General features: G+C 43.8%; 1 protein-coding gene across 1 annotated transcript in view; it reads left to right on the top strand.

Moving 5' to 3' along the window:
- Window positions 1–22,826, top strand: part of LOC117527330 (meiosis inhibitor protein 1) — a 176,069-nt gene that overhangs the window by 29,283 nt on the left and 123,960 nt on the right. The window contains exons 6-8 of the mRNA XM_034189645.1: window positions 8,721–8,930; window positions 17,366–17,541; window positions 21,112–21,226. Coding sequence (XP_034045536.1) covers window positions 8,721–8,930; window positions 17,366–17,541; window positions 21,112–21,226 — 501 coding nt within the window. The remainder of the gene's footprint in view (window positions 1–8,720; window positions 8,931–17,365; window positions 17,542–21,111; window positions 21,227–22,826) is intronic.

Genomic DNA, 22,826 nt, shown 5'->3' with positions numbered 1-22,826 from the left:
GTTGTGTGTGTTGTTTGTTATGGGTCGGTGTTGGTTTGCTCAGCCCTGCTGTTGACCAAGGCAGGGATGTACATCTGGAGCTGGTCCCCGGGCGCCTAATGGCGACCTCTGCTCCTACTGGCAAATAGGATGGGTTAAATGCAGTAGCCACATTTCATTGTGCAGGGAAGATGCTCTTCTGTTCTGTGCATATGACAATAAAATTTCCTTGATTCCAAGGCCGAAAACCAACATCCAGTGCCCGTGACCTTCGATCCCTCAGGCGGCACGGCATTAAAAACTGACATTGTGTAAAGGATAGTACCACGTGGACTCAGGAACATTTCAGAAAACTATTGTCAGTTAACACATTTCGTCGCTACATCTACAAGTGCAAGTTAAAACTCTACCATGCAAATTGAAAGCCATACATCAACAACATACAGAAACGCCGCCGCCTTCTCTGGGCCCGAGCACATTTGAAATGGACAGATGCAAAGTGGAAAAGCGTGCTGTGGTCTGATGAGTGCACAATTCAAATTGTTTTTGGAAATCATAGACGTTGAGTCCTCCGGGCACAAGAGGAAAAAGACCATCCAGATTGTTACCAGCACAAAGTTCAAAAGCCAGCATCTGTCATGGTACGGGGGGTGTTAGTGCCCATGGCATGCACAGCTTACACATCTGTGATGGCCAAATCAATGCTCAAAGATGCATCCAAGTTTTAGAGCAACACATGCTGCCATCCAAGCAACATCTTTTTCAGGGACGTCCCTGCGTATTTCAGCAAGACAATGCCAAGCCACATTCTGCACATGTTACATGCATGGCTTTGTAGTAAAAGAGTGTGGATACTAGACTGGCCTGCCTGCAGTCCAGACCTGTCACCCATTGAAAATGTGTGGCGCATTATGAAGTGCAAAATACAACAACGGAGACCCCAGACTGTTGAACAACTGAAGTCGTACATCAAGCAAGATTGGGAAAGAATTCCACCTACAAAGCTTCAATTAGTGTCCTCAGTTCCCAAACGCTAATTGAGTGTTGTTAGAAGGAAAGGTGATGTAACACAGTGGTAAACATACCACTGTCCCAGCTTTTTTGAAATGTGTTGCAGGCATCCATTTCAAAATGAGCAAACATTTGCACAAAAACAATAAAGTTTATCAGTTTGAACATTAAATATCTTGTCTTACCCATTTCAAAATGAGTAAATATCAAAAAAACAGACAAACAGCACTGAAAACATAAGTTCCTTGGCAAATGCTAAAAAAATAAATAAATGAATAAATTGGCATATGTAGAGTTATAATACCTAAGAACCGATATATGCTGTCCCAATTCAGTTCTATTTTAAAAGTGTTTTTGTATACTCGGGTGGTTACCGGTATATTATTTACTGTCATCATCTGATTTATTTTGATGCTGTGTCTGTATTTCTTCAGTATACTCGTATATTAACTGTGAATTGCATTTGTATGAACTTTCTGTAATACACAGTAACAATATTTGTTTTCTTAACTTGGTTTTCTTTCTGTTCCTTTCTTTGTGTGAATCTCAAAATGTTTAGCTCTTCCCTTCTCTCTACTGAGTTAATCGTTTACACAGTGGATCCCCCCCCCCCCCTCTCTAAAGCACCTTTCAGAACCTTTGTCATCAGTTTGCCCCTTATTTGATGCCCTGGTTTCGTGTTTGAAAATACCGCAAGTAACCTCTCGGTGAAAGTCACACTGTGTAAAAGGCACACATAATTTACACTTTTAGATCTACAGCTTGATACCGTCATTCAGAGGGATCCATTTTAGATGTGGCAGATTTTTTTATGGCTACAACTTTTCAGAATCCCTGAAAATTACTCTGCTGCAGAAATGAGGGAACTGCACTGATAACTAGATCACAAGAGATTACAGAATGTAACCTTGAGAGCTGCCTCATATATTAACATTCTGCCTTGACAAATATAATCAACCAGATGGCAAACATGCAGCAGTAATTAATGTTCCTTCCCTAAGGATTCATGTTCATGTACGTTTGAACAAAACTGTGCAGGAACCTTGTTGTAAAGGAGTTATATCTTTACGCATTCAGCTGATGTCCAGTTAACAGCAAGAGAATCCCTTTTTTTCCACATCCCATTCATTATCTCTATCATACCTTGCAGTCTGTAGCTTCTGTCTGTCATCCTCAAAGCACAGACTCACATTCCTATGTAATTTTAATCTCCTGGCTGACTTCTTCACATCACTCCACTGTACTGAACAGCTCATCTTCAGCGCTTTCATTTCATTGCAATTTACCCATCGACTGATTCTGCTGTTGTTTGTCATAGCTGAAGAGGCATTGAAAGACAAATGCACTTTTTTCCCAGTGGTTCAATCTCCTTCCACATTGCTGTCTCACTAGTCTTGTCACTGTTTGTTTATGTGCGTTTCTCTTAATATTTACAACATCTCCTCCGGGTATCTTTATCTTGGTTGTCAGTTTCCTTCACCCTCACCCAAACACATACACATACACACAGCTACATTATTTATCTCTCTTGAAAACATACAGTGCATCTGGAAAGTATTCACAGGCTTCACTTTTTCCACAATTTGTTATGTTACAGCTTTATTCAAAAATGGATAAAATTCATTTTTTCCCTCAAAATTCTACTCTCAGCACCCCATGATGACAACATGAAAAAAGTTTGTGTTTGTGTTTTTTTGTTGTTGTTGTTGCAAATTTATTAAAAATTAAAAAAAAAAACTAAGAAATCATAAGCACATAAGTATTCACATCCTTTGCTCAGTACTTTGTTGATGCATCTTTGGCAGCAATTACAGTCTCAAGTCTTCTTGAATATGATGCCACAAGCTTGGTGCACCTATCTTTGGGCAGTTTTGTGCATTCCTCTTTGCAGCACCTCTCAAGCTCCATCAGGGTGGATGGGGAGCGTCGGTGCACAGCCATTTTCAGATCTCTCCAGAGATGTTCAGTTGAATTCAGGTCTGGGCTCTGGCTGGGCCACTCAAGAACATTCACAGAGTTGTCCTGAAGTCACTCCTTTGATATCTTGGCTCTGTGCTTAGAGTCACTGTCCTGCTGATAGATTAACTGTTGCCCCAGTCTGAGGTCAAGACCACGCTGGAGCAGGTTTTCATCCAGGATGTCTCTGTACATTGTTGCATTAATCTTTCCCTCAATCCTGACTAGTCTCCCAGTTCCTGCCACTGAAACACATCACCACAGTATGATGCTGCAACCACCATGCTTCACTGTAGGGATGGTGCCTGGTTTCCTCCAAACATGACTTCTGGCATTCACGCCAAAGAGTTCAATCTTCGTCTCATCAGACCAGAGAATTTTGTTTCCCATGGTCTGACAGTCCTTCAAGTGCCTTTAGGCAAACTCCAAGCGGGCTGCCATGTGCCTTTTACTAAGGAGTGACTTCCGTCTGGCGACTCTACCATACAGGTCTGATTGATGGATTGCCACTGTGCTCATTGGGACCTTCAAAGCAGCAGAAATGTTTCTGTATCCTTCCCCAGATTTGTGCCTCGAGACAATCCTGTCTCGGAAGTCTACAAACAATTCCTTTGACTTCATGTTTGGTTTGTGCTTTGACATACACTGTCAACTGTGGGACCTTATATGGAGACAGGTGTGTGTCTTTCCAAATCAAGTACAATCAATTAAATTTACCTCAGGTGGACTCCATTGTCGTAACATCTCAAGGATCATCAGTGGAAACAGAATGCACCTGAGTTCAATTTTGAGCTTCATGGCAAAGGCTGTGAATATGTAAATGTGATTTTATTATTATTATTATTTTATAATTTTAATAAATTTGCAAAAATCTGAAAAAGTGGTTTTCACGTTGTTATTATGGGGCATTGTGCATAGAATTTTGAGAACAAAAAATCATTTTAGAATAAGGCTGTAACATAACAAAATGTGGAAAAAGTAAAGTGCTGTGAATACCTCCCTAGTACAGGAGCAGGGACCCCCCAAAATGGACGTTTCGCTTCAAATCACAGAAGCTTCCTCAGCTAAAATTCTTGCTCTGGTAGTCTGACTTCTGTCTTGACTCTTGTAGAGAAGAATAAACCAGAAGCCAACAAAAGCTGGAGTTTTTAACCTAACCAGACCCCTCCTACCGAGAGGCCGACTGCTATAGGCTAGTGACTAAACAATAGCTCTAATTAGCACCTATTGTGCACTCTCCTAATGATGGGATGGAAGCCTCCCCTGATGGCTCCCTTGACGACTCTCTTGATGAAGTGAATGACTCATTACCATGAACAAAAGACTGAAACTGCTTAGACCTGAGTACCCCATTGTAAACAGGGGACAAAGCGTGTCTGAGACCCGCCTCCTGGTTAAGGCTGGGTTTCAACTGTTTTACAAAGAATGCTTCCTTGACACCTCTCTCAAACCATTTCTTCTCTCTGGCTAAGATTTTAACTTCCTTGTCCTCAAACGTGTGGTTAGTGTCTTTCAGGTGGAGATGAACTGCAGACTGAGGTCCACTGGCGACTAAGTTAAAGTTGGGGAAGCTTCTGTGATTTGAAGCGAAACGTCCTCACGTCAAGCAACCCAGTCCAGTCGAAGATTCAAGCTTCTCTACTATGGAAACCACCTGGACAACTGAGAGCCTACACAGAAATATCAGTAATTTTCTACAGGCCATTTTATAAAAGAGGGGTCAGTGGCGCTTGTTTTTCCAACTGTGATTGTGAGTTTAGAAAACTAGCCATATCTCTATCAATAATGGACCAATTCTCATAAATTTGGTATCAGTGTGTTCATTATTAAATTTACTAACTGTTAGAACCTTCTGATTTTATGTAGAGGTGACTGACCAGAATATTGCAGCTTATTACGGACAGCGGCATAATATTGAAGACGCTCTGGAAAAATAGTAATAAATTTAATAAGACTTCATATAGAAAAGAAACTGTGTTTTAGCCACATGAGCCTAGTATTAGCTGAAGTGCATTGTTTTATGAAAAAATTAACACCAATTATGGCTTCCTAGGTGAAAATTTGAAGGAGTTGCGTTTATTTTACTACCTATACCATGTTCATGATTTTCCTGACTTTTGGGGCAACTCGGCTAGGACAGAGGGCATTTAAATGACATCTTACCTTTTGATTGTCTGTTATATTTTCATGACACTAAAGTTATTTTACACATGCCAAATCATACCTTTTGATAGTTTTTTTATGCACTCAGAGTCACAATACACACAGAAACCAGATACTTGGCTAACTGAACTGTTGTGTGGGCCGCTGAAGAGGAGGTACTGCTGGCCCACCACCACCAGAGGGCGCCCTGCCTGGAGTGCGGGCTCCAGGCACCAGAGGGCGCTGCCGCCTCACAGGAGCAGCCGGGGTGACAGCTGTCACTTATCACTTACGACAGCTGTCACCAATCATCTGATCAGCAGTGGTATATCAGCAAGACGACATCTCCACCTCTTTGCCGAGATATCGCTCTACCTAGGAGGTACAGTACTCAGCCGACTGTGTTGTCTTTTTGACATTAACACTTTGTTACTTTTGTGCGTTGAATAGCAGACATTTCTTCCGACGAGAGGTGGAGGTGGTTTTCCCGCCATACGTGTTGCTGGGTGCAAACGCACCCACATTTAACTGTTTTTGTTCCTCGCCAGCAGTACCAGATCCGACACGTGGAGGCAGTGGCCACCTGGGAGTTCGGGACTTGGCGGCTCCAGTATTCCCGGGGTTCGGTGGCGGAGGAAATCGTGTGGTTCCGGTTCTGCTTTGGACAGACGTCTCTTATCTTCGAGCCTGCCCACGTGACACATTTTGTGAATTGACTTCTTTGTCTATTATTGTAATCTGTTGTGTTTGTTGTGCTTATTCACAACAGTAAAGTGTTGTTATTTGACTTCCTCCATTGTCCGTTCATTTGCGCCCCCTGTTGTGGGTCCGTGTTCCTACACTTTCACAACATGAACAATGGTTATAAATCCGCTGTTACATTTTACAATGTCAAGTTCACCTTTGTTGCTTTATGATTCACACCTTTAACAAGCTGTTCCAGCAAGGTCTCTGTGTGTTAACATGAAAGGCTATGTAGTGAGTAACTCAGATCGTCCCTTAAGTTCAGTCATCATCTTCGTCATCTTCATCCTCAACAATTAGTGGTGCCAGAGTCCTCGGATTCTTACAGTCTTCCCCAGCCATACATCCACAGGCTTAAGTGCAGGAAAGTTCATTTTTCTTGCATGTGCAGTCCCTTCTGCTGCACAAAGACTTCCTGCATTTGCATATTGTGATCTCCACCAGTCCACGGGGTGCTGGTTCCAGGCGTCAAGGAGTCATCTGCCAAGATCCAGCCATGGTCCTCAGGTGGTGGCATGTCTTGCACAGGCACCAGTGCTTGCCTCCATACCAGTGCCTGATAACTGGCTTGCTTGATGTGCTGCAGAAGACTGTCTGATGTTGGAGGCAAGCCCTCATTTCTCTGGCCCCGCTGACAAAAAAGCCAGTATCTGACATCATTGACTTTCCTACCAGTTTTTTCTGTCCTTGGTGTAGAGGCTGCATACAAATGCTTCACATCTTGATACTGTATCCTCAGACACTGTGACATCTTTCCCCAGCTGTGATACACTCTGCTGGTGCTCTTCAGACCTGCTAATCATGGTGAAAGCCTTCTTCTTCCCAATTCCGCAAAGGGAACTGTTGGAGTCACACCCTGTGAGGGCGTGTAGGCCTGTTAAGGCATCACAGAGGTCTGGACCCATTTCAGCAGCCACACTGTGCACAGGGATGTATCTCAATTTGTCTGACACCAGTGCGAAACCACAACTGATCACAGTTCAGGCTGTCAAAGTGTGCGGCGCAGAGTACAGCTACATCCGTATTTGGTGACTGGATCACAATCCTGCTGTGAGTTTGTGAGGCATGTGCAGCATGAAGCAGCAGCCTCGTGTCTGCCTCCTCGTGGTCTGATCTCAAGCAATCAAGTCTTTGCTGACACCTTGGAGCAGCCGTAACATTTCTTCATCACCCTTGTCTTTGGCTGCCTTCTCTATGGTCTCTCCTGCCTCAAAAGTACTGGCATTCACCAGTTCCTTCACCTTTTGTGGGTTCTCTTTTTGCAGAATATGCACTTTGACCAGTCAGTTGGCAGGTTTGTGATTGTGATACTCTTGATGTTCCTGAGTCTGGCTCTTTTCCACCATCACCAGTATCAGAACCCTCTGAGGGTGTAGGGGACGAAGCAGATTACTGCCGCTGGACAAACTTCAAGTTGTGTGTACTGGTGCAGGTTTCATAGCATGTAGAGTACTAGAGAATGGGTAGCTTGCAAGCTGGTCCAGGTCTGCTTGCAGGCGGTCAAAGACATCATCTTCACGTAACTCTAGGGCAGACTTGAAAGTCTTTAGGGAGGCCTCACGTGGTTTTCTCAGAGGTTTCCTAGTAGATCTCTGGCAGATAATGCACTGCTCAAAGTTTGTAAGTTTCCTTCGCTTTACAGGTAAGAGAATGGAACTGGGTAGCTCATCATCACCTTCACCAGACTGCAAAATGTGAAATAGATAATAAAAGTTATAATCATGAAAGTGGCTTAACCCTAATGCATAAAGGCATGCAAGTCTATTGTACATTTATTATACCAATACTGAACACCTGATCACGATTTGCCTCATTTGAATGATATTAAATCTCTAAAATGACAGTGTTTATTTTACTGGGTACTGTAATTATTAAAATGGGGCATCAGGGAAGACTCTTACCAATGTTTTCCTGGAGAAAAGAGGATTTTCTGCCTTGGTCCTGTTGCTCAAAATCATAGGGATGTGTGGTGGTTTTGAGTGTGGTTATTGGATTCACCTGCTGGCTCAATGCTGTAGGCTAATCAATAACACATGCTTATAAATAGTTACAAGCACTGAATGCATGGAAATCACCAGACAAGTCTTTATCTGGTATTATCTGCAGTACTCTGCCATTTGCCCAGCATACTGCAAAAATCACCAAAAGGGTGTTATGTGTGAAATGCTCACTATTTTATCAACTACCCACATAGGAAGCTATATCTGGTCTTATTTTTTCCTTAAAACATTGCACTTTTGGGTGATACTGGGCGTATTTAGTTAGCACAGTAATTTTCTTTTCTACAGCCATTTTTATTAAAGATTGTGACTATTTTTGCATAGCGTCTTTCAAGTAATGGCGCTGTCTGTAATAAGCAGCAATATTCTGGTCACAGTCACCTCTGCATAAAATCAGAAGGTTCTATCAGTTAGTAAATTTAATGATGAACACATTGATACCAAAATTATAAGAACTGGTCAGTTATTGACAGAGATATGACTAGTTTTCTAAACTTGCGATCACAGTTGGAAAAATAGGCGCCGCTGACCCCTCTTTTATACAATGGCCTGTAAAAAATTACTGATACCACAATTTGCTTGTACATACTACCTGGCATTGTTCCTGAAGGTCCATTCTACCATTCTGTCAAGTCAGACCTTAGATGTAGTGCCTGTTGAACAAACTCGAAAAATAAGGCCTTTATAGAAATTAGCTCTTGTTCTACCCAGATGCACTGTAAAATCACATGGTTCTATCTTCATACTAATACATTTGAATTCATTTGTTGAATTCCTGTTCCTATTTGTAGTTGTTGCATTGTTTCCACACATCATCAATAGTATGTTTAACCTGCAACTTTTATTTGTTCTGTGTTGAAACCACTGTCTCCTATTATGAAATTGTAGGGCCTTTGTTAGAGTCCCTGTGTTTGGCCTTGCTGTACCCAGATGAAGGTCTGAAGGCATCAGTGCTCTACGTGTGGCTCAGGCTGTTCAGTGCAACTGGTGGCTCAGCAGCTCAATCCTTACCCATCACCGTCAGGGACAGAGTTTGTGGCTTGTTACTGCAGATACTGGCTAATGCCAGCTCCTCTCAGCTCATCAACAACTGCATGGGTAAGAAGGATTATTGTCGGTTGGTTGACCAATCTGTGGAGATGACATAGTACATTTTCCAAGATGGATTCAAATATCAAAATTAAGGAGGAAGGATACCATTGGGATGATATGAAAATTTTAAAAAAGTAATCCTTTGTCTTCTTTTTCATTCATATTTCATGTTTTATGTGGCCAATTTCATTTCATTCATTACTATATACCATATTTTACAGAGTACATGTCAAAAAATGCCTCTTGAAAAGGAAAAAACCATATCTTAGTCTCACCGGACTATAAGTCGCACCTTTTTCTGTATTATTAGCGCTTTAATTTGAGATTTTTGTGGATTGTTGTTGTTGTACTTTTATGTTTGGAATTCATTGTTTTATTATTGGAGTGTAGATCGGGTACGTGGTAGCCAAGTGGTTCGTGTGCTTGCTTTGAAATCATAAGGTTCCCGGTTAAAGGCCACTCATGCCCATTCTCCATGTAATGTGGAGTTGTGTCAGGAAGAGCATCTGATGTCAGACTTGTGCAAAATCAACATACAGATCCATGTCTGATCTCCTGAGGTAAAAAATGGAAAAGCTGAAAAAAGTTACAACTAGAGCACCGTGGTCACAGAGTGCAAATCTCCACCAACACTAGTTTCCAATTCCACAAATTTTTACATTGGAAATAAATTTCAAGGCCTAAGTCCTGTTAGAAGTGGCTTTTCATAAGGACCTCTTCAGACATAGTGTGAATTTGGTCAAATTGCACATTAAATGCGCATGAAGCAGGAATCGTATGCTAAACGTGTAAAATCGTAGCTTCCAAAATGCCTCGTACACCTGTTGCTACAATTATTTGCGCACACCAGCGGCTGAAAGACAGAGTGTGGAGAGCTCATCGAACCCTCTCGTGGCAGGTGTCGGCCAAATTCCAGCTGACACACACGAACATCTAACACCGCTTGTTTGGCACTTAGAAAATGTGTGGCCATTCACACTGTTAGCATGAAAACAGTCAGCAGATGATCGCTGTCGAGCTGGATGTGAAATTTGTCTAAGTGCCCCACGACACATGCGGTGCATGTGTCTCGCATGTGTGCATGTGTGTCACCCCCCCCCCCCCCCCCACGGCACGCCAGATGTGTTGGGGGGAGAGGGGGAGCACACTTGCATAAAATGCTTATATTTATGTACAGATCTCATCACATGGGGGTGGGACAGCGAGGTCTGGGGAGCACGGGGAGGGGCCTGTCAGCTGATCACAGCACACTGACAGCTGGATGGTAGCTCAGTGCACATGTTACAAACACAGAAACCACCGCCAGGACAGTTATATGAATAATTACGACTATACCTACATACACAATTACATAACCACTAACGAAAATGAATGACCACATAACACAGAGTAACATGTTGGTCTGGGCACTGAACGGACGGGGGGGGGGGGGGTCCGGTCACAGCTGTAAAGATCTCTGCTCTTGGACATCCCAGCTTGAGAACACGTTCCGTGTTTGGAACGACATGAACTTACAACATTCCTCTGTGAGGCACGTGTCTCTGCCTGCTGTCACTTGGAAATATATAAAACAACTAACCGCAGGGTTCTGTATTGCATCCCCTTTTATGTATTATTTATGTCAACCCAGTGATATTCACTAATTATATAGCTGGTTTTTATTTTATTGTTTTCCACATCAGCTGTTGTGTGGGCCGCCAGAAGAGGAGGTACTGCTGGCCCACCACCAGAGGGCGCCCTGCCTGAAGTGCGGGCTTCAGGCACCTTTGATAAGTACACATACTACTGCACGTGCCAACTTTCTGTATGAGAGGTGGAGGTGGAATTTCCACCATTGTTGTTACCGGGTGTTCACACACCCACATCTGATTGTCTCTGCTCCTCGCCAGCAGTACCAGATCCGACACGCGGAAACGGTGGCCACCTGGGGTTTTCGGGACTTGGCGGCTCCAGTATTCTCCAGGTTCGGTGGCGGAGGAAATCGTGTGGTTCCGGTTCTTCTCAGGACAGACGTCCTCTATCCTCGAGCCTGCCCACACGTCACCTTTGTTAATTGACTATTGTACACATTCTGTAATCTGCTGTGTTTGGTTGTGCTTTTCACAACAGTAAAGTGTTCATATTTGACTCTTTCATTGTCCGTTCATTTACGCCCCCTGTTGTGGGTCCGTGTCACTACACTTTCACAACAGGATATCTCGGCCAGCGTCATGGATCCCGAGGGGCGTCAACCATCTGTTGGACAGCCAATGGGAGAGCAGGATGCACTGGCGTCTGCAGGAGGCGTGATTGGTGAGTTGCAGCAAATCCTCACCGCCTTTACTGCTCGGTTGGATCTGATGACCGAGCAAAACGTCATCCTTAATCGCAGGATGGAGGCTCTCACCACACAGGTGGAAGCGCGCGCTTAGGGCGCTGCTGCAGCTCCTCCTCCTACCGACCCAGTGCAGAATATCAACGTTCCACTGGTCGTTCCACGACCCCCCCCCCCCCCCCCCCCCTTCGCCTGAAGCATACATAAGTCCCCCAGAGCCGTACGGGGGTTGTGTGGAGACGTGCGTGGACTTTCTTATGCAGTGTTCGTTCGTCTTTGCACAACGTCCCGTAATGTACGCGTCTGACGCCAGTAAGGTGGCTTATGTCATTAACTTGCTTCGTGGTGAGGTACGCGCTTGGGCTACGGCCTTTTGGGAGCAAAATTCACGGCTCCTTCTCATGTATGCTGAGTTTGTGAGGGAATTCAAAATGGTTTTTGATCACCCTAAAAGAGGAGAGACCGCTTCAACAGTGCTGCTGTCAATGAGACAGGGGCGCCGGAGCGCAGCCGCTTATGCAGTCGACTTCCGCATCGCGGCTGCGAGAGCCGGCTGGAATGATGCTGCGCTCCGCGCCGCCTTCATAAACGGACTGTCGTCGGTCCTGAAGGAGCACCTGGTAGCTAAGGACGAACCACGGGATTTGGATGGACTTATTGATCTCGTTATACGGTTAGACAATCGGTTAGAGGAACGCCGTCGGGAGCGAGACGAAGGACGTGGCCGGGCACGCGCCGTCCCTCCCCCTTCCGACCTTAGCCGCCAGTTTGTGGTTGAAGTGGACGCCTCTGACTCAGGAATAGGAGCTGTGCTATCCCGGAGCAGAGAGACTGATAAGGTCCTTCACCCGTGTACCTATTTTTCCCGCAGGTTGACCCCGGCTGAACGGAACTATGACTTCGGCAATCGAGAACTCCTTGCGGTGAAAGAGGCGCTTGAGGAGTGGAGACACCTGTTGGAGGGAGCGTCTGTGCCATTCACGGTTTTCACTGACCATCGGAACCTGGAGTATAACAGGACCGCCAAGCGGCTGAACCCCAGGCAAGCCCGCTGGTCACTGTTCTTCGGGCGTTTTGACTTCCGGATCACCTACCGCCCGGGACCAAGAACCAGAGATCGGATGCCTTGTCCCAGGTGCATGAAGATGAAGTCAAGACTGAGCTGTCGGATCCACCGGAGCCCATCATTCCGGAGTCCACTATTGTGGCCACCCTCACCTGGGACGTGGAGAAGACCATCCGGGAGGCCCTGGCACGGAGCCCGGACCCCGGAACAGGGCCGAAGAACAGACTCTACGTCCCACCAGAGGCAAGAGCTGCTGTCTTGGATTTCTGTCACGGTTCTAAGCTCTCCTGTCATCCGGGGGTGTGAAGGACCGTGGCAGTGGTCCGGCAGCGCTTCTGGTGGGCGTCCCTGGAGGCCGACGTCCGGGAATATATCCAGGCCTGCACCACCTGTGCCAGGGGCAAGGCAGACCACCAGAAGGCACAGGGACTTCTTCAGCCACTTCCTGTGCCTCATCGCCCCTGGTCCCACATCGGTCTGGATTTTGTCACGGGCCTCCCGCCATCCCAGGGCATGATGACCATCTTCACGATAGTGGACCGATTCTCCAAGGCGGCCCACTTCGTGGCCCTCCCGAAGCTCCCCACGGCCCAGGAGACTGCATACCTCCCGGTCCACCACGTCATCCGTCTGCATGGGATACCTACCGACATCGTCTCTGATCGTGGTCCCCAGTTTTCCTCACACGTCTGGAGGAGCTTCTGCCCGGGAACTGGGGGCCACTGTGAGCCTCTCGTCTGGGTATCACCCGCAGACCAATGGACAGGCAGAACGGGCCAATCAGGAATTGGAGCAAGCCCTGCGCTGTGTGACGTCTGCACACCCAACGGCCTGGAGTGAACATCTGGCCTGGATTGAGTACGCACATAACAGCCAGGTGTCCTCTGCCACCGGCCTCTCCCCATTTGAGGTGTGTTTGGGGTATCAGCCCCCATTGTTTCCCGTGGTGAAGGGAGAGGTCGGTGTGCCCTCGGTCCAGGCACACCTGCGGAAGTGCCGTCGGGTGTGGCACACCGCCCGTTCTGCCTTGTTAAAGGCCCGGACGAGGGCGAAGACCCATGCAGACCGCCGGCGGTCCCCGGCCCCTGCTTACCAGCCCGGGCAGGAGGTGTGGCTATCCACAAAGGACATCCCCCTCCAGGTGGACTCTCCGAAGCTCAAGGACAGGTACATTGGACCGTACAAAATCCTCAAAATCCTCAATCCTCAGATCCACCCGGTTTTTCATGTGTCAAGAATCAAACCTCACCACACCTCACCCCTCTGTGCTCCCGGACCGGCGCCGCCTCCTGCCAGGATCATCGACGGGGAGCCGGCTTGGACAGTGCGCCGGCTCCTGGACATCCGTCAGATGGGCCAGGGGTTCCAGTATTTGGTGGACTGGGAAGGGTATGGACCCGAAGAACGCTCCTGGGTAAAGAGGAGCTTCATCCTGGATCCGGCCCTCCTGGCCGATTTCTACCGCCGTCACCCGGATAAGCCTGGTCGGGCGCCAGGAGGCGCCCGTTGAGGGGGGGGGGGGGGTCCTGTTGTGTGGGCCGCCAGAAGAGGAGGTACTGGTGGCCCACCACCAGAGGGCGCCCTGCCTGAAGTGCGGGCTTCAGGCACGAGAGGGCGCTGCCGCCACGGACACAGCCAGGGGTGACAGCTGTCACTCATTATCTCTTGACAGCTGTCACCCATCTACACTTCATCCCACTCCATAAAGACATCATCTCCACCTCGTTGCCGAGATATCGTCTACCTTAGGAGGTAATTTGTTCTCAGCCATTGTTTTGTCTACCACAGACAGTGTTTGCTTGTGTTATTTTTGCAGTAGGTTTTTGTGAGTGCTTGCAGCTGGAGGCTTGGTTTGGACTGACGTCTTCACTCCAAACCTTTGATAAGTACACATACTACTGCACGTGCCAACTTTCTGTATGAGAGGTGGAGGTGGAATTTCCACCATTGTTGTTACCGGGTGTTCACACACCCACATCTGATTGTCTCTGCTCCTCGCCAGCAGTACCAGATCCGACACGCGGGAAACGGTGGCCACCTGGGGTTTTTCGGGACTTGGCGGCTCCAGTATTCTCCAGGTTCGGTGGCGGAGGAAATCGTGTGGTTCCGGTTCTTCTCAGGACAGACGTCCTCTATCCTCGAGCCTGCCCACACGTCACCTTTGTTAATTGACTATTGTACACATTCTGTAATCTGCTGTGTTTGGTTGTGCTTTTCACAACAGTAAAGTGTTCATATTTGACTCTTTCATTGTCCGTTCATTTACGCCCCCTGTTGTGGGTCCGTGTCACTACACTTTCACAACATCAGCGGCATGATGTGGTAAAGCTGCTCGCACTGTCTTCCTGCTCAAAAGACACGTCACATGCACGAACGGTCGCACTGGGATTGTGCACGCCTGCCCATCAGCGCGAGTTACCCTGAGTTGTACTTATTCGTACTATGTGTGAAGGGGCCCTAAGATAAATTAGATGTGATTAAATGTCAGGAGTATGTATTTAGTTCATGCACTTGAATCTAAGTTTTTTTGTGGCATTGTCAGTTTTTTTGTTTGTTTTTTATTTTTTTATTTTTTGGTTTCAAGTGGACATAAATAAAAACATATATCACTGTAGCAACGTGAGTGACCATGGGTCATCAGTAGAGGAACAGACGGATCATATTTGTATTGCCTGCTTGATGAGAGGGATTTAATACTATGCAATGTTTTTATATGGCACGTCATTTTTATTTTTTTTAAATACATCCATGTGCTTCCTGATATGAGGCAGTTTCCAGCACCTGTCACAGGACAGCAATGGTAGCTCACTGATAAAGTTTCCAACTGGCAATCAGAGCTTTTGGAAGGCACAGTTTTGAATCCCGTGGGTGACATATATTTTTTATTTTCAGCTGCGCGATGCAAAAGCTGCTGGGAAAAGCTGCTGTGTTCCTGCAAGCATGAACCTTCGCACCAGCATCGTGTATGCCTGCCCATCGGCACAACGTTTCGTGGTGCGCATAATTCAAACTGTTCTGCGCTGTTTCACCGTATTCGACCAAACTTCGCACTATGTGTGAAGGGGCCCTTAACAATAACACCATGATCTTTTTGCTATATAAGCCACAGGACCTCCCACACAAGTACAAAAAAACATCTGTTGCATCACAAGTTGTATAGCTTCATGATGACATGGTATAGAGGAGGATATGCTTAAAGAGAACGTGGAAATTTTCAGCTGCAGTTTGCCAGAAGGCACGTGGGAAACCTAAACTTAGGTTTGATCTATTTTCCTATTTCGCAAACCTTCTGTCCTCCACTCCCAACATGAAGCTCTGAATGGGCATGAAAGGAAGTTGATCACACAAAACATGGAATATCTTGGGTTTAGATTGCCTGCAATTAACTTTTTGTTTGTTTGTTTGTTTACATTTCCATTTATCTATATCATCCCAGTGATTTTTCTGATTTGGGGTTGTAATCCTCTAGAATGTTGATGATTGTTGTCGTTACAGTGGGGTCAAAAAGTATTTAGTCAATCCCTGATTGTGCAAGTTCTCCTACTTAGAAAGATGAGAGAGGTCTGTAATTTTCATCATAGGTACACTTCAACTATGAGAGACAACATGAGAAAAAAATCCAGGAAATTACATTGTAGGATTTTTAAAGCATTAATTTGTAAATTATGGTGGAAAATAAGTATTTGGTTAATAACAAAAGTTCAACTCAGTACTTTGTAACATAATCTTTGTTGGCAATGACAGATGTCAAACGTTTCCTGTAAGTCTTCACCAGGTTTGCACACACTGTAGCTGGTATTTTGGCCCATTCCTCCATGCAGATCTTCTCTAGAGTATTGATGTTTTGGGGCTGTTGCTGGGCAACATGGACTTTCAATTCCCTCAACAAATTTTCTATGGGGTTGAGGTCTGGACCTTGAAATGCTTTTTACGGAGCCACTCCTTCGTTGCCTGAGCGGTGTGTTTGGGATCATTGTCATGCTGGAAGACCTAGCCATGTTGCATCTTCAATGCTCTTACTGATGGAAGGAGGTTTTGGCTTAAAATCTCATGATACGTGGCCCCGTTCATTCTTCCCTTAACATGGATCAGTTGTCCTGTCCTCTTTGCAGAAAAACAGCCCAAAAGCATGATGTTTCCACCCCAATGCTTCACAGTAGATATGGTGTTCTTGGAATGCAACTCATCATTCTTCTACCTTCAAACATGACAAGTTGAGTTTTTACCAAAAAGTTCTATTTTGGTTTCATCGGACCACATGATATTCTCCCAATCCTCTTCTGGATCATCCATATGTTCTCTGGCAAATTTCAGATGGGCCTGGACATGTACTGGCTTAAGCAGGGGGACACACCTGGCACTGCAGGATTTGAGTCCCTCTGCGTAGTGTATAGCCTTTGTTACTTTGGTCCCAGCTCTCTGCAGGTCATTCATCAGGTCCTTCCATGTCATTCTGGAATTTTTGTTCACCACCCCACGGGATGACATCTTGTGTGGAGTCCCAGATCGAGGGAGATTAATGGTCTTGTATGTCTTTCATTTTCTTACAATTGGTCCCACAGTTGATTTATTCACACCAACGTGCTTGACTGTTGTAGATTCATTCTTCCCAGCCTGGTGCACATCTACAATTTTCTTCCTGGTGTCCTTTGACAGCTGTTGGTCTTGGCCATGGTTGAGTTTGGAGTCTGACTGTTTGAGGCTGTGGGCAGGTGTCTTTTATACAGATAACGAGTTCCAACAGGTGCCATTAATACAGGTAACAGGTGGAGGACCGAAGAGCTTCTTAAAGAAGAAGTTACAGGTCTGTGAGAGCCAGAAATCTTGCTTGTTTGTGGGTGACCAAATACTTATTTTACAAATAAATTCTTTAAAAATCCTACAATGTGATTTTCTGGACTTTTTTTCCTCATTATGTCTCTCCTAATTGAAGTGTACCTATGTTGAAACTTACAGACCTCTTTCATCTTTCTAAGTAGGAGAACTTGCACAATGAGGGGCTGACTAAATACTTTTTTGCCCCACTGTATGTTCTTCCGTCCTTTCTCATTCATGTGTTAGGTCTGCTCTGGCAGCTGGTGAAGATTGCAGAGGCAGTGTCAGTACTGATGAACAGCTCTGGTGATCAGATCAAGTGGAATGTGAACCAAAAGCTCCAAACCAGCAACAACCAGATCCTCAGCCAGAGTCAAGAGCAGCTAAGGGACTGCTGTTCCCTGCCTCTTCTACTGAAAAAGGTCCCTGTCCAAACATCCTGCTCCCATTCCCAAGGCTTGCATTCCAGCGCTGATGATAATAATAACATGATGATCTAATCTTGGATTAATGTGACTTTGAATGGGGATCCAGAGGGGTTTTACCCTGGACAAATATTTATGCTTCATGTCTGGGAAATCAATGTGTAGATGACATCAAGTTGGATTTTCTCAGTGATAACTCATTTGAAACATGGTTTACAATTCTACCAAGTTTTTTTTAATCAATAATTTTTTTTAGATCTATGTAATGTAGCTCTAAACTGTATCAGTAAACAAATGTGGTGAAGCCTTTGCCAAAGCAGAACAGCACTGTCTTTATGAGCACCAAGTGGAAAAAACTTGAGTCCAAAAATATGTGCTTATGATGCAAAGATATAAAATGTAAAGAAGCTCCAGCGTTCTTGTTATACTTCATAGTCAAGCAGCAGTAAAACTGAAAAACAGCATAAAAGACCATAATTGTTATACCCATCATTTTGAGGGGGTACACAGAATCACCCTGTCTGTCCATCTATGTCTCACTGTGTCTCTTATAAGTGCAACTTCTCCTAAACTGATTAGTATATTTCAGTGAGACTTCACACCACTTGAAGATGTGCATGAAGGAAAAGAGTTTTGGTCTGATGTTTCCAAGGGGAGCTAATTGAACTTTAATTTTTTTAATACATAATGTTGGCAGTTACATGTGGGATAAACAGAGCTGTTAGAGTCATCAGTACAGAGGTTGGACAGTTTGTTATTTCAGGTATTTCATCAGAAAATATTTACAACCACCAATATATAATGCATGCAAGCAACTACAGTTAAATAATTATATGGACAGTGACACAGTTTTGTAGTTTTGCTTCCGTGCACCACCACAGTGGATTTGAAATGCATAAATCAATATATGCTTGTTGTGCAGACTTTCAGCTTTAAGTTAAAGGATGCAGCAAAACTACTGCAATAATCTTTAAGAAATTACAGGCATTTTTATACATAGTACCTCCATTTCCAGAGGCCATAAGTAATTGGACATTTGACATGGCCAGGTGTGGCTGGTTCCTTGGAGTTATGGTGGTCTGTATTTGATTCCAAGTGTTAAAATTTACATTTGTTTTCTGTTCATTGGCTCTTTCAGTATGAGGTCCAAAGAGATATTGATGTAACTGAAGGAAGGTACAGTTAGGCAGCAAAAACTAAATCTATACCAGAAACTTTAGCAGTGGCCAAATCCACATTTCAGTACTTCCTTAAAAAGAAGAAATGTACTGGTGAGCTAGGCAACACCAAATGGCTGGGACAACCATGGGACACAACTAAAGTGGATGATGGCAGAGTTGTTTTCCTGTGTTCCTTATCAACATCTAACAAGTCAAGAATAGTCTAGGTGAGGCATATTGTTATTGAAGTCTGCATTCAAGACTTTCTTGAGTTTAAATTCCATTTAAACAAGCCCACCTGGTTCCTGAACAAGGTTCTTTGGATAGCTGAAGCCAAAATTCTACCAAGAATATGGAGAACAAAAGGAATGGCTCATAACCCAGAGTATACCACATAATCTATCAAAGATGGTTGAGTATTATAGCAGTATTATAGTGTATGTATGGCTGCAAATGGAACTGGATCATTTGTGTTTATTAAGAAAGTGACTGCTGATGGAAATAACAAACAATTCTTAAGTGTATGTGGCTATTCTATCTGCTGAGATTCAGCTATATGCTGCCAAACCGATAGAACAGTGCTTCATAGTAGATGGATAATAGCTCAAAACATACTGCCAAAGCAACCTAAGAGTTTGAGGCAAATTGAATATTCTTCAATGGCTAAACCAGTCACCTAAAAACAACCCAATAGAGTATGGATTTCACTTCCTGAAGACAAAACTAAAGGCTGTAATATCTACAAACAAATGATAATTGAAGGAAGCTACAGTAGAGACCTGGGAAAGCATGTCAAGGGAAGTAAACTCAACATTGTGTGATATCCATGGCTTCCAGACTTCAGGCAGTCATTGACTGTCAAGGATTTTCATTCAAGTATTAACAGCAATCATCCTTAAATTTATAGTTATGTTTGATGGTTATGTTCCAGCTACTCTTTGTCTCTGAAAGTAGAAGGGCTGTGCATAGAAATGGCTGTAATTCTCAACTGGTTAATATAATGGTGGTGTTAAAGCTTTTGGATTAAAGCTGAAGGTGTACACTGATTGCCTCATTTCAGCTTCATTGTTGTGGTATACAGAAACAAAATTACAAACTTGTGTCACTATTCAAATACTTATACCATACTATAGTATGGCAGAGCAGTAGGTATTATTTCGTGAGCTTACCCACAGATCTCTAGTTTCCACTACATTAACTGTTACAATTAATCACTGCTGCATAAAATTATATACACAAGATCACTTCCAGATACATAAGTATATACATCATTAGTGTCTAACTCAGCTTATTCTATCATAAAACAGTGCACATGAAACTAGCCAGTAATGGAATATAATGATGTTTCATTGCAACGTCCACTTATTGGCTGTATCCAGTCCGGGGTTGGACACTGTCCAGAGCTCATGGGCTGCCAGCCCAGAGAATGCCGGGAAAATGTCCAACCACCTTGGCCTCAGTGCTTATAACAAAAGCAATAAATGAATGTATGAATGGATACAATCCTTTTGGCTTTATTTGACTTTGAACTTAAAGTCACAGTGAAATGAAATATATATATATATATATGTATATATATATATATATTAACATAACCTCCTTGGCGGAGGTAATTATTGTTAGGTTCACATTTTAATGGTACTGCTATTATATATATATATATATAAAACATCTTTTTTGAAAGATATTTGTGTTTCATGTGTTTCAAAAATTTGTATTTTTAGCAAATGGTAAAAAATCTTAAAGCCCCATCATATTCCTCAACTTTAATAAAATGTAATATAGGTAATCACACAATTGCTACACAATTGCTACCATCATATAAAGCCACACTTGTTTTGTCGATCAGTAGCTGGTGGGGTAATAGAACGGATTGTGAATATGAGTTGGATGTCACATTGCTGCAGTTACAGTCTAAGTGGCTGAATCCTCCATAGTTCAAAGCAGCTTTGAACCTCTGTTCGCTACGTCCGGCCTACTTTTAGTTGGTTCAGTCTTTTCAGTTGTCACATAAATTCCTGTGAAAAAAAACAAACTTTATTTTAATGAAAAATACATCACATTATGGAAACTGAAGATGCTTTGTATTATAGCTTCCTGCAATTTTAAAACTGTTTTTGCATCGTAGAGCTCAGCAGCTCATCGCTGCTGTCAATCACAAGCTTGTGCTCATATCTTGAAGAGCACTTCCGTGCCCTTTGGTATAAATACAGGTTAGTAGTAATGATATAATACAGCTTTTGATGTACTGCGTGCATGTTTCCAGAAGGCCTAATAAAGAAAAGAACCAGGCAATTGACAAAAATATTGCTTCATTTGTCACTGTCAACCTAGAAATTTTGCAGAAACTGCTGTGTCTTCTTCTGATCAGTGCACAGGGATAAGGATTATATTTTGTGTTTTGTAGTTGCTGCTGAGTGGTGAGGAGATGTTGCAGATGGCCAGTGCTAAGTGTATGGCAACCATTCTAGGTCATTCCCCACGTCAGTACAGTGCCCCCTTCATCAAGGCTGATGTACCTGGTGATACAGCCACACATACACACACACTATGTCAATCATTTATTAACTATGCAAGATATTACTCTCTTTGATTTTGCTTTTACAAAATGTTGCTGTTTGCTAAAGCTCATTTTCCTCTCTGTCTTTTGTTGTTGTTGCCGTGTGCAATTTGTTTGCTTCCTTTCTTTCTATACAGTAGTGTTCAGAATAATAGTAGTGCTATGTGACTATAAAGATTAATCCAGGTTTTGAGTATATTTCTTACTGTTCCCTGCCCCTCCCTGAGCCTGGTTCTGCTGGAGGTTTCTTCCTGTTAAAAGGGAGTTTTTCGTTCCCACTGTCGCCAAGTGCTTGCTCACAGGGGGTTGTTTTGACCGTTGGGGTTTTTCCGTAATTATTTTATGGCTTTGCCTTACAATATAAAGCACCTTGGGGCAACTGTTTGTTGTGATTTGGCGCTATATAAATAAAATTGATTTTTTTTTTTTTTTTTTTTTTTTGTTACCTGGGAAACAAGGTACCAGTAGATTCAGTAGATTCCCACAAATCCAACAAGACCAAGCATTCATGATATGCATCTTAAGGCTATGAAATTGGGCTATTAGTAAAAAAAAGTAGAAAAGGGGGTGTTCACAATAATAGTAGCATCTGCTGTTGACGCTACAAACTCAAAACTATTATGTTCAAACTGCTTTTTTAGCAATCCTGTGAATCACTAAACTAGTATTTAGTTGTATAACCACAGTTTTTCATGATTTCTTCACATCTGCGAGGCATTAATTTTGTTGGTTTGGAACCAAGATTTTGCTCCTTTTCTAGTGTGCTTGGGGTCATTGTCTTGTTGAAACACCCATTTCAAGGGCATGACCTCTTCAAGTATTTTGACATATCCAAACTGATCCATGATTCCTGGTATGCGATATATGGGCTCAACACCATAGTAGGAGAAACATGCCCATATCATGATGCTTGCACCACTATGCTTCACTGTCTTCACTGTGAACTGTGGCTTGAATTCAGAGTTTAGGGGTTGTCTCACAAACTGTCTGCGGCCCTTGGACCCAAAAAGAACAATTTTACTCTCATCAGTCCACAAAATATTCCTCCGTTTCTCTTTAGGCCAGTTGATGTGTTGTTTGGCAAATTGTAACCTCTTCTGCACATCTTTTATTTAACAAAGGGACTTTGCGGGGGATTCTTGCAAATAAATTTGCTTCACACAGGCGACTTTTAACAGTCACAGCGCTTACAGGTAACTCCAGACTGTCTTTGATCATCCTGGAGCTAATCAGTGGGTGAGCCTTTGACATTCTGGTTATTCTTCTGTCCATTTTGATCGTTGTTTTCCGTTTTCTTCCACGCGTCTCTGTTTTTTTTTGTCCATTTTAAAGCATTGAAGATCATTGTAGATGAACAGCCTATAATTTTGTGCACCTGCGTATAAGTTTTCCCCTCTCCAATCAACTTTTTAATCAAACTACGCTGTTCTTCTGAGCAATGTCTTGAACATCCCATTTTCCTCAGGCTTTCAAAGAGAAAACCATGTTCAACAGGTGCTGGCTTCATCCTTACATAGGGGACACCTAATTCACACCTGTTTGTTCCACAAAATTGACAAACT

Source organism: Thalassophryne amazonica, chromosome 16, assembly GCF_902500255.1.
Source record: "Thalassophryne amazonica chromosome 16, fThaAma1.1, whole genome shotgun sequence".
In the NCBI taxonomy this organism is placed as follows: domain Eukaryota; kingdom Metazoa; phylum Chordata; class Actinopteri; order Batrachoidiformes; family Batrachoididae; genus Thalassophryne; species Thalassophryne amazonica.
This window is presented reverse-complemented; position numbering and strand designations above follow the sequence as displayed.